This window comes from Vidua chalybeata, chromosome 10 (assembly GCF_026979565.1).
Source record: "Vidua chalybeata isolate OUT-0048 chromosome 10, bVidCha1 merged haplotype, whole genome shotgun sequence".
Taxonomy (NCBI): domain Eukaryota; kingdom Metazoa; phylum Chordata; class Aves; order Passeriformes; family Viduidae; genus Vidua; species Vidua chalybeata.
In genome coordinates, this window is record NC_071539.1 from 9,742,075 (window position 1) to 9,755,091 (window position 13,017).

The window sequence follows — 13,017 nt, forward strand, 5'->3', positions numbered from 1 at the left end:
ATAGAAATTCTTAATCTTTATTTATAATAGAAGAAATGTGCTAAAAAAAAGCGCACAAAGAGACAAGCTTCAGAAATATTATAAAAGCCAAAAGCAAATGAACAACTTGTTTTCTAGAAAGAAGTGAAAAATCCCAACTTCCACCATATGACTAAAAAGAAAATTATAAAGGATCTTCCTGGATGCAAAGTGAACTCTACTAAAATGCAAGAGAAAGAGGTAAGGCTTTCTTCACCTGAAAACTGCAACACATCAAATCTTCTCAGTAACTGAGCATTTGTTCAGCTTAATGTCGGGACAGCTGTTTGAGTCTCTGCTTGAAGAGGGAAATGCAAGCCTTAAGTCTTTAGCAGAGTTGACAGAGACAGAGAACGGGCTGTGCTTAATAAAAGCCTTGCTCAGATTACAAAAACAAGCATTTTACTCACCGCGACCTCTTCTAGTAAAGAGTAAATTTAGATGTCTCAGTTCGATAAATCTCTACAGTCCCCTTGAGACTGTCAGCAGTGTTTTATTGTCTGCAGCTTCCTGACCCTCACCTGATAAATTAGGAAGTTCTGAGATTAAAACGGAAAGCTCATACATAATTTCTGAAGATATTTTTGGGGTTACCCTCTGAGGAGAAATAGGATTCTTAATAAGGGGAAATATGGGAACTGCTGTCTGCCTACGCACATGCTGCTGGAGACTAGACACTCGGGAGAGGAGGAGTTGCACATACACAACTCGAGCATCTGCCTCTGCATCAGTTTGTACTCAGAAGGAGCAAATCTACATAGACTGCACCTAAAGGGAGTTGTTTTGTATTCAGACTCATCTATCACTTTTTACTGCTGCAGGGAAAAAAAAAAAAAAAAGGAAGCTAATGCACTGCTTATTTTTGACAGCTACTCATTTTTTCCTTTTAATCTTCTGAAATCTGAACATCGCTATAAAGGGGAGACCAGACCCCTGAACTCTACCAACCAGAGATGGACACAAGACAGGACCTTAATTTCTAAAACTCTTTTGCGCCCAGCAAGGCATAGAATAAAAAAATTGGATACCAGCTCGGACATGGTTACAGTATCTCAAAATAGCAGATGACCAGTTCACTACACTGACCATGCTGGCCTATCTTCAGGACCATCCTGGACCAGAGAGGAACAGAGAACTCTTACACCGTACGCAACTCCTGTGCAAAATACAGCCCCTGAAGACATTCCTCGGCACACAAAAATGTCCCATCCTTTACAGTCCTTGAACGGATCTGGAGCTGGCAATGGATCTTTGTCGCCTCTCTCAGTAACAGGAGCACCCAAGCAGGACTACCCAAGTGAGGAACAAGGAAACAAAGTGCACTGGGCAGCATTGCTGATCCTCCTGCTGATAATCCCCACCATTGGGGGGAACATACTTGTCATTCTGGCGGTGTCCCTGGAGAAGAAGTTGCAATATGCTACCAACTACTTTCTGACATCCTTGGCGGTGGCAGATTTGCTCGTGGGTCTGTTTGTGATGCCAATTGCCCTTCTCATAATATTATTTGGTAAGTGCAGCATGTTTGTTTCATCAGGTTTGCATATGGGGTACAATTTTGGGAGGTCTAATTTAAACAAAAAAGTTGTTTGCTTTCCAGCATTGCAATATTAAAAATCACTTGGATGAGGGCTGCCAAATCTTCTCTCCCTCTCACCTTAGTACAGCCTAATGTCTTCATGGGAAGTGCAACTATGTGGATATTCTTTCCTTTGAAACAAACTATTCAAAAATCATCCAAGACTTAAAAATATTCAAATATGAGCTGAAGCACAGGGAATTACATTTTGCACAGTGTAATATAATTTTTAACAACATCAGCACAATGATGGTATTTGTTGTATTATATTGCACTAATTGCAGGCACTATTCTCTTAAAAAAACTTGAAATCAAGGCTAGGTATCTGTTTAGTACACTGAACAGGTTTTGAACTTTCTATGAGTAATGCACCTGATTTTACCTGAGTATTGACTCCATGAGCAGTCATGTATTTACATGGTCAGTCAGAGTTGGTCCCTGGCACTATCAGTAACGACAAACTTTATCAGCACTGGTTTCAGAGCAGCTGATTTCCTCCCACCCTGGGGAAAGCCACAGGTTCATAAGACATCACAAGTAAATCATCTGTCAAGCCAAGGAAGCCTCAATCCAGATACCTAATGTTTGAGATACGTATTTGTCATTTAGTCTGCTTCATATGAAATAAAATAGATCTTTTTCACATGAACAAACAGTGGATGTGACAATTTCTTTCTCGTTAGTCACTACAGAACAAGCATGATTTTTCTACAGCCTCTCACATCTAGCTTTATTTCAGATACTGCTTCTGACAACTAATTAGAGGCAACTCCATGGGAAAGTGTCTCTCTTTTACTGTTAAATGTTCTTTAAGAATACATTTAAAATTGTTTATTTTCGTATCATATTTGGGAAAAAAAATCAGTGAGTCAGGTTTTTCAATAACTTAATGATTTATATAATTACTTTTAAGGTACACTGGGTCCTAAGAAAGGCTGGAGGAGTTAATCTTTCCTAGGCTAGACTCTAAGAGTTGCCTGAGCATCAAGCAAACACAATCATAAACTGTATTTCAGAAAGGCCATCAGTAGTTTCTGTACAGAAAACTGGTATCACTTTATTAACAAATGTGTTTATTCATTCATTAAATGCCTTGAGAATTTCTGTGTGTTACAGACTTCTCCCTAAACAGAATTGTGAACAGGAGGTCAGAATTCAGCATTGAGATCATAGAATAGGGATTTTTTTTTCCTAAGCAATAGTTTCTAAAAAGAAAACTGAATGTACATAACTGAGACAGTGATTTCTAACTCAAAAAAACAGTCACACAAAACATTGGTATGTCATGTATGTGCACATGAGTGGGAGGCAAGAAGCAGATATGCATTTCCATACTTACCCATGGATGCTTAGTGCCTGCCAAAGGTCTCATTACATAGTAACAATAAAGCTACCAGCCATAAAAAATACTAGTATTTACTAGCAATCAATATAAAGGGAAGGCAAATCCTGGATTTTGTGGAGTAGGTTTTTGGCAGTGGTGGAGTTTTCTTGTTTTGGATTTTATTATTATTTTCATTCTGCTAGACTAACAAATCTTTCCTTTATTAATTCATAAGGACTCTATTGCTCCTTAATCTCTCAATTAATCCACTGCTAAACCCTGGTTAAAACAGTTTAAAGCATGCTAGGAATCTTAATTCAAAAGTCAAACAAAAATGTCTTTCATGGTGCAACAAATTTACCAGAAAGTACTAAAATCAATTATAATTAATTAGGACCACAACCCGCTTTCCACACAATAGTGGTTAAAACTGAAATTTCTTGCACACAAGTCTCTCTGTGGCAGCCAACCAGAAAAACTGCTTTGCCTCTTCACCAACTGGGAGAAGATGCTGAGGTGTTTATAGAAGTTCAAAGCATGAGCAAAAACATGAGGAGTTACTGGAATGAAGACAGAACAGACATTAAATACATAACAAGTCTAGATCTTGAAGCTACATTAGCCAGACAACTACGTGAACAAAGAAGTCATTGACAGCCAGACAGCCAACTAAATCCAGCCTCCTGGCACCTCCACACAGGAATGTTTCCATAATAATGGAAGAGCTGGGTGCAGCTTCTAGATACAGAGTACAAATATTATGCTTCCGATTTGGGATTGATATCTAATTATGTGGAGAAGATTTGAAGGAAAAGGTGTGAACTGAAGTGCAGTCACATTAAGATCCTGACTGTACAAACTAATGTGTCATAGGATGTTCAAAATCAAAACCTGCTACAGGCATTGGCTCCACACCCTGACAGAACACTCACCAAAAAAATCTTCAGAAATGGACTGTGTCTGTAATAAAGAGCTGCCCCTTTTAAAAATAACTAAATAAATCAATCTGTAAAGTCACTTGCAGGTGTAATGCCATGAGCAGCACATGATTTATTCTCAGCAGAGCAACCAAAAAGTACTCTGGTACAAGCATACACAGCAATTTTAATTTAGGAGTGTGAGTGTCAGAACACAAACATTTCATAGCTTTTATAGCTTGCAAAATATTTATAATTTCTTAAAAAAAAATGAGGGCCCACTAGGAGATAACTGCATTCTCTGAAATCTAGCTTTCAAAACACTTACCCGAATTTCTAACACTCAGAACTACTGAAATTCATTGAATAGTGAAATTAGCAAACAAACTTGAGAGATCCTCCCATTTGCAAAGCCTGTAGAAGTCTGATGTTCACAGCTTGGTGGGTAATGGGCTACTTGAAGACAACACATGTACATTTCTTAAAATACATTCTCTCCTCCTGATAACCATCCACTTAAAATCAGAAAGTAATGCTGATCATCCTAGGTTGCAAACCATTATTTTAATCTATCACAAGCAACTAGTTCTAATCTTCCCCCATCACTGATGATAACCACAATGAATTTTCCCTTCTTGCTTGTGCATACTGCCAGAGAAAACTTTAATCGGGGACTACTCTCCACAATCTCAAATCTAAAGATATCAAGGGTTTATCAGAAAGTAAGCCTAACTGAAAAAAAATTACTTTGATTAAAGAACCTGGAGAACAGCCTGGAGACACCAGGCCTTGGCAGCCCACAGAGCCAAGTATCTGAGGGTGAACACCCCATATGCAGCTACAGATACACACAGTGTGAAGGTCTTCATTTCCATCTCAGCAAAAGCATTATTATATAACAATAACAAGGCCCTTTACAGGCAACACATTTCTGCAGCCCTTAGAGCAGAAGAAAAAATTGTTTCCAAGTCTATTTAAAGACCTCTCTAAGTCATACTTATACATGTACATAAGCAGTGCTTTCTCTCTCAAGCTTTCCGAAAACATTTTGGCTTACAGCAAGAGCAGCTCTTCTATACTGTACTTTGTTTTAAGGATTACACATTTCTAAGGTATTTCCTATAAATAAAGCTTTTCTTAAATAAAGATTTATCAAGGGTAGACAGTTACGGTAAAAGCTAATTTTATTACTCCAAAGGTGCAAGACAAATCTTAAAGCATGTATTTGGTCTTATTTTGACATAAAATAAGCAAAATCTTCAACAGCAGCACTGCTGCAGTGCTGGGAGGATCTGAGGCAAGGTTTGTAGGAAGAAGGCATTTCTTTGTAAGTTATACCACCTGACAGCTGGAGAAACCAAATTTTCAGGCAGGCATCTTTGTCAGGTGACCAAGGCATTTTAAAAAAATTCTACAAATCCAATCCCTATTAGCTCCCAAGAAAAATGGGAGTGGAGAATCTCTGGTCTGTAAATGCTCTGGTCTGCACTTCCATGATGTAGATCTATAGTAGGAGAATCAGAACAGTCCAAACTGAGTATGATCTGCTAACAGCTTTGTATCACTACTTGGCAGGACATACTCATTTTAGGTTCTGAATTATAAAGCAGGACAGCAACCAGGCAGGTCACCATCACATTCAAGGGTCAGAGATGCTTTCTGAGTCATGAAAGGAAATTTATATTCCATTATTTCCCTAATCCTAAACGAATAGAATAGGCCAACAGTGATAGCACCACCATCACCAGAAAAGCACAAGAACTCAGCCCAGAGCATTGCCTCAAACAATGGGCACAAAGCTTCTAATGCAGGTATAACTTACAAATCAAAGTAAGTTACAGCAATATACACCACAGAATGAATGCTAAATAACTGTGTGACTCTTCTGCACTTCAAAGTATCAGTTTTGTGATATTTGTTTCATTTGAGTAATAACTATCATCTTCAGTTCTTATCAGTTATTGCATTTTAAGTTTACTTTGATTTTGTTTGGACAAAAACCAGCATCTCGTACACACAAATACAGCAGAACATCAGGAATGTGATAACCTACTGCCTTCTGCACCCAGTACAAAAATAGACAAAAATAAATAGGAAGCTTTCTCTGTTCAGTTGCACTTGTCAACTCACAAAAGCTCTTATATGTCAAAAATGTACAAGATTGCTTTGTATCAGATCACTATTTAAATGTATCTTTATTTCAAAGAAGGAAAAGAGCCGTTTGTTGCAAAGTATTTTCTTCTGCAAATAGTAAATTAACTAAAAAAGGAAAGACTTCTTACACTGGATTCTCCAGAACTCAAAGCAGTTATAATCCAGGGAATGGCATGCAAGTACTATCCAAAAGAATTATTAGCTGCTCACTTGAAATCCAGCTATGTTATCTGCCATCCTTCAAGTTGTAGAACACACTTTCTATTGCTCATGTTTTACCTGAACTAATCCTTCATAACAAAGTCAAAAGAAGCTGTCAATTTTCTGCAGTGAGCAAAAACATTTCAAGCCCATCAAATCAGTTCCTTCTCTTAACTGTCTTTTTTTTTTTTTTTAATTACAGCTGGTTACATGAGCCACAAAACATTTTGGTTTTTCTTCTTAAAGGAAATCTGTTTCAGAAATATACCATACCTTACTTCCAGCTAAAAGTCTAGGCATGAAAATTAAAGATGAGTAAATGTTTCATAATTTACTAATTACAATTTTCTCATACCTGCCTGACAGACTAAGTTTTTTGAAGCATAATTTCAATGATAGAATCTATTTTAGGAAATAATTATGGTAGATACTAAAATTTTCTGGTTAATAAATTGAAAGCAGACTGCCTCTTCCCCTTCTGCCTCACTACCTACATCATCCTCACCTGGAGTCCTCTGCTTTGGGGATGGCCGAGGTTCAGTTCAGGGCTCCATCCATCTATTCTCTTTGTTTAACACAGAAGGTTTCCCAGCATAGGTAAGAGTGCAGACAAGTACTTGCTATGTTTGTCTTCATAAAATTTTCCATCCACTGGAGTTTGTAATTCAAGTCAAAGCAGCACTGTTATCATTTCCATCAATCAGTCATGTTACAAAAAATGTTTTAATCTGAAATGACTGCCACGTTACCACGTTGATAAGACTGAACATTATAAAAGTCCAGCTCATTTGGTGTTCTCAGCACGCAGGTCTATTTATGCTGACCAAGGAAATTAAAACCAATCTGATTTATTAGAAATGCAATTTTTCCCCCCAGTCGTCATTCAACTAAGAACTGATTTCCCTGGCAGTACTAATAATGTACTTACTGATTGAGTACAGTTGAATTTTATAAGGGAGGAAAATACATTTAGTAGATCAACTTCTACAATGAGAAACAGAAAAATCTTCCTCGTTCACACATTCTTCCCTGGGACTACAGAACATCCTTATAGACACACAACACTAAAGTGCACCTCAAACTGAACACTGCTCGCACTGGATTGCAAGAAAAGCTACTTCTTAGTGAAAATAGACCAGTTAAAAAATAATCAGAGTTCCATTAAAGTTCATTTGGTACTGTAGACATTGACAGGGGAGACTCAGCTCTCAAAAATACAAGCCTTTTGGAAATCTGAACACTATAAAACCCTTGTAAGTGCAGTTGACAGACCCTATGTTTGCGCTAAAGATTAATATTAAGGACAAATAAGTTATCTGTCTCTAAGAAATAGGATGCCAGACTTAAAATCCAAGCCATGGCTCTTGGGTAAACAAAAAAAAAGGACGTGCACAAAAAAGTTAAATTTTTATAAAGTCATTACTGGGATAGAGCAGCCCTACTCTGTCACATTAATGTTCAAGTGTATATGGCCAAGTGACACAGCAAAAACATTTTAAAGATTTGTGAACGAGATTCTTCCATATCACTCCTAAGATTCAACAGTGGTTCTACAATGACTAACTAATACTTCGCCTATGACTCATTATCTCCTCCATTTAATATAACCTTGAATCACAAGACTATCAAGCAGAAACAGCTGAAAATAATCATTCAACAGTAGGCTCACAAGAACCAGTCACAGTCCATTTTTAATAAACTTTTTAACCCAGAGTCCTAGCCACAAAAGGACAAAAAGACAGGGAAAGGTTTATTGCACACAAGTAGCCTGATGAATATTATGGCAGCAACCACGTCAGTTAGGAGCTAATTAAAATGTAAGACAGAACCCATCTTTGTCACTAAGGCAGTGACAAAGTTCAGTTCCTGTAGTACTATGAACTTTTCAAAGGTACTGATGCCACAGGAAAATGACACACTGAAAGTTCTCAAAAAGCTTAGATTCTAATGTGTTTTTTTTTTTTTTTTTCTCTTTCAGACAATACCTGGCCTTTACCAACTGCCTTGTGTCCTATCTGGCTGTTCCTTGATGTCCTCTTTTCCACAGCTTCCATCATGCACCTCTGTGCCATCTCCCTGGACCGCTACATTGCGATAAAAAAGCCAATCCAGGCCAGCCAGTACAATTCATGGGCTACAACAATCATCAAAATCATCGTGGTTTGGCTCATTTCAATAGGTATGTGAGACCTGGAAACTGGGAAAGGAACACAGGAGCTTTTAATGTCCAAAACAATTGGTAAAATGTGAGGAAAATGGAAAATTTGGCCAAGTACTATTGATTGGAGGACTATAACACTCAGGCTGGTCAAAGTCCACCTCTTGGATCATACATAGCTACATCATAAAAATCTGCCGGAACCACTGCTCCTTGTTAGGCTCACCAGAAAGGCCAAGCATTGAGTCAGAGTCTTAATCATCACTCTTCTTCATGGTCCTAAAAGTTCAAAAATCAGGTAACAATATCTACATGCATAGTATGTCTCCTGGGAAAGCAAGATTTCATGTTCCTGTGGTGCTATATTTTGTCCCAAACACAGTTTTAAGCTTTGAATAGATGTTGGTAAAATTCCACATAAAGGAAGTACAAAAGGGTTAATTATTTATAGCAAAGCTATAAATCAGTGGCTAGTAACATCTAGGCTAACACTGAAGGCTGAGACAGCATATAGAAAGGCTGATGTCTAACAAAAAAACCCCACACAATCAAAACAACAAACCCTGAACAGTTTATATGAAGAAGTTTATACCAACATAAAACATCTGTGATATCAGTGTCTCTGTGATGTGCACGTAGCACATCATCTGTCTTTAATGCTTAAAAAAATGAATCTGTTAAATGAGCTAAGGAAGTGAAAACATTTAATTCAAATAATTTAATACATACTCCAGACAGCCTTGGTGCTGTATGCTCTGTGTGCAAGACCAAACAAAATTATTCTGCATTATGAAGGCAAATGATGCATTGAGAATCCACCTTCTTGGCTGAGGCAAACCCCAAATTTCTGAGTTGAAAAAAATTCTGGAAGAGCTGTGATGATAAGAGAAAAGATGCTATCACCAACCCACCCCCCTCCAAAAAAACCCCAAAAACTTAGCATGACAAGACACTAACAGCATGTGACGTTTTAACGTGTGATTTATTGCCATTAAACAGCACTGTACTTCTCAATTTCTTTTTATCTAACATAAAGCTACTCTGCAGCTGAGCCAGGTTCTCCAAATCAAAGGTTAATTTGATTCAATCTTCATTTTAAATGCTTGTTGTATCTGATGGTGTGCTTCTAATTAAGAAAGGGATCAAGTTGCTGAAGGGTAACCCATTTTGCTCGTGCTGCTTTAAACCAGCTTCAGTGAGCAGAGTAGCAGAGAAATACAGTAAATCCCTGTATCTCATTAAGTGGTATCAGAAAACTGCACAAATCACCTTCACCAGACAGTAAGGAACCTGTTGTTTTTGTTGTAATGCCAGACTGCTGGCAAATGAAGTGCTGACTGTAATTTAGTGGTTATAAAAAATTCATTTAAAAGACAAGACTGTTAACATTTTTTTAAAATGAGTGGTGAATTACAGAGCTAGCCAGCCTCATTTAAACACTCCTAAATATGCAGGAGACTTTAAACAACAAATCCATCTCAAACACACGCTGCATAATTCTGGTAACTATTTAGCCACTTGTATATATGAAAGAGTCGAGCAGGGTGAAAAAAATCAGCTGTGTCCAGTCACTTGATGTGGTTAACAGAAGAGGGAAAGGCAAGATTTATGTATTTACAAAACTGCCCTTCAAAAAGTGCAAAGGTTACTTGGGGAAGAGGAAAAAAAAGGGGGAGATGGCATTAGGGAAACATATTTCACTGGAAGAAAAGCCATACTAATTCTAATAACCAGAGTCAAAGTAATTCATGTGTTTTACACTTGAAAAGTTGGCACCTTTATACTGCTTCCTCAATCACTACGAGTTAGGCCCAATCTCCTTAGAAAGGGCACTCTGCTAAAGCTCAGACTGCCAAGTCTTACAAAGTATGTTTGCCCAATTAGCCACGTGATGCTCTCAACACTTCACGTTGTGCTCCCGTGCCTGCTCCAGAGCTCAGGAATTACCTTTCTTTAGAAACCCTGAGGCTTCAGGCCCAGTGAAGCGACTGCAAGCGATTACCCTTTGCTGAAGCACTTGTTTTTTCTCCTACAGGCATTGCAATTCCGGTCCCTATCAGAGGCATTGAGGATGGAAATGGCAACTTTACAAACATCACGTGTGTCCTGATGCCTGATCGTTTTCATGACTTCATTCTGTACGGATCAGTGGCTTCCTTCTTCATTCCTCTTGCTATCATGATCGTCACTTATTTGCTGACAATCCGAGTGCTGCGCAAAAAGGCCTATTTGATCAACAAGCCGCCTCAGCGCTTCACCTGGTCAACAGTGTCCACAGTCTTTCAGCGTGACACAACACCTGCCTCCTCACCAGAAAAAGTGGCCATGCTAAATGGCTCCAGAAAGGACCAGGCTTTGTCCAGTGACATGCCTATCTGCAGGACATCCATGATTGGGAGGAAGTCCATGCAAACGATAACCAATGAACAAAGGGCATCAAAAGTTCTGGGGATTGTATTTTTTCTTTTCTTGCTGATGTGGTGCCCATTCTTCATAACAAACATCAGCTCAGTTCTGTGCAACTCCTGCAATAAGGAGGTTTTTCAAAAGCTTCTGGAGATATTTGTTTGGATAGGGTATGTATCCTCAGGAGTGAACCCTCTTGTATATACACTCTTCAACAAAACATTTAGGGAGGCTTTCAGCAGGTACATCACTTGCAACTATCGGACCACAAAGCCTATCAAGGCCCTTCGGCAGCGCTCCAGCAGGATCTCTTTCAGAAGCTCTGTAGCAGAAAATTCCAAGCTCTTTGTCATGAATGGGATGAGAAATGGAATTAACCCCATTATGTACCAGAGCCCAATGAGGCTGAGGAGCTCACCCATCCAAGCATCATCGGCCATTCTGCTGGATACGTTGCTGCTCACCGAGAATGAGGTTGATAAAACAGAAGAACAAGTCAGCTATGTATAGTGGAATGGCAGCCATGTCCCTACAGCATTACTGTATGTATTATTCTAGGTAACTGCACTGTAAGAGGGTATAAATACTATTGTTTTCTGTTATTTATGCAAGCAATATCTTATAAATTTATATTAATTCCTCTCCTCCAAAGTCTCCTCTGCTTTAACCCCAACCCCATGGTGGCAACCACAACTTCATTCCATGACAAATGACTCATGCAGAACTGTACCCTAAAGAAGAGGGAAATAAATAAAAGCTAAATCAGTTTAAGTATCTGACTTCAGTTCTCATCACCTTCAGTCTCTTCAAAGCACATCTTTATAAGAAAAGTGCTTCTGTACAAACACTACTCTAACATTTGCTCTGGCAAGAAGACAAAACTCTGTAGGTTGATGTTCTACAATGGAAGCAGCAGAGGGATACAAGCTCACTGGTTTCAATTTAAATCTCTGTAAACAGACCAGGACACAAGCTCACTGCATTCCCTCCTACAGATACTCAGTCTCAGCAGAGGAATGTATCCACATAGGAGCTTTCCTTGTTCTCCAAGGGTGTGTAAAACACAAGCAGAATCACTCACTCTGGAGACTCATGTACAAGCCCATTCCATAAGGCATGATTAAAAATTCCATGCATGGAAATTATCCCTTTACTGTAGGGATGGGTAGAATTTCACCCACTTGAATTTCATCTCCATTACATATGCATAAGCTCAGTGTTGCCAGATTATTCACCGAAAACTGCCCTTTTTTCTTTTCATATTAAGAAAATGAATTATTTAATCAAAATAACACAACACACAATAAGTTATCAGAAGAAAAACAGGATACACAATGCCTGGAACATCCCTATAATTTATATGAACAAGCTTCCTTTTTAAAGACCATGGAAACTTCAGTGAAAGCCTCCCTTCATCCAATGTAGTTCATAGGAAGTAGAGAAATCACAGACACAACAGCTACTTCATAAGAAAATAAGAGCAAATATTTAAGAGACAGCAGAGACAATAGTACTGCCTACACCTGCACATATTCGCAGTTTAGCTGAGCTCAAAATTATTTAATTGGACTAATGGCCAATTACAGGTCCCAGTTTGCAATCTCTCAAACATGCTCAAGACTTTAGTATGACCACAAAATTAATAGAAATAACTGGTCCTCACAATCCATAAAAGCTACCAGAGTCTGCTATTTTGGAAATTAGAAACTTCTGACAGCTCCAGACTCCCTGGGAAAAGAAGTCTGATTTCCCCAAAGTACTGGAATTCTTACATCAAGCAGCCAGCTCACCATTTTTTCCACAGTTTCCATTTACAGTAAAATTTTCAGCTTGGACTTTGTTTTCATTTTTGATATTTTCAGCATTCTTTGGTTACAATAAAATTATGTACAGCAAAAAGCTTAGGATTTTTTCATCTGCAGAACAGAAAGTACTAAAGCTAACATGTCCCTCCAACATTTATTTATATCTATTTAATTTAAAATATATGCAAGTTCAAAACAGAGCCTACTGTAACAACTGCCAGAGATTTTCAGGCAAAAGCATTAAAAATACATCTGTGGTACTTGTAGTAAGCTGTCTTCTTCCTCCCCTTTTTTGTGATAATCACTAGCCACTTAAATCAGAGTAAATTCTAACTGCTCTCCCTCCTCTTCACTTAATCAAAATTTGTTTAGGAGGATTTTGTAGTTAAAAGCCGGAATGGATGGACTGTGATAGCTGTAAAAGACACCTTCATGAGCAGTAACACCAAAAGGCA

General features: G+C 38.3%; 2 protein-coding genes across 2 annotated transcripts in view; one reads left to right on the plus strand and one right to left on the minus strand.

The window, feature by feature from the left end:
• The window catches only part of PSMD1 (proteasome 26S subunit, non-ATPase 1), a 66,772-nt gene that overhangs the window by 30,035 nt on the left and 23,720 nt on the right, over window positions 1–13,017 (minus strand). The window lies entirely within an intron of this gene.
• HTR2B (5-hydroxytryptamine receptor 2B) lies at window positions 596–11,542 on the plus strand. The gene is made up of 3 exons (XM_053951483.1): window positions 596–1,528; window positions 8,172–8,372; window positions 10,387–11,542. The coding sequence occupies exons 1-3, from the start codon at window positions 1,219–1,221 to the stop codon at window positions 11,265–11,267; spliced, it is 1,392 nt and encodes a 463-aa protein (XP_053807458.1). The 5' UTR covers window positions 596–1,218; the 3' UTR covers window positions 11,268–11,542.

Bases quoted from the DNA above. Each gene is read 5' to 3' on its own strand.
- HTR2B (XM_053951483.1), top strand. From the start codon at position 1,219: ATGTCCCATCCTTTACAGTCCTTGAACGGATCTGGAGCTGGCAATGGA. The intron at 1,529-8,171 runs GTAAGTGCAGCA...TTTCTCTTTCAG, and splicing joins CCTTCTCATAATATTATTTG to ACAATACCTGGCCTTTACCA. The intron at 8,373-10,386 runs GTATGTGAGACC...TTTCTCCTACAG, and splicing joins GGTTTGGCTCATTTCAATAG to GCATTGCAATTCCGGTCCCT.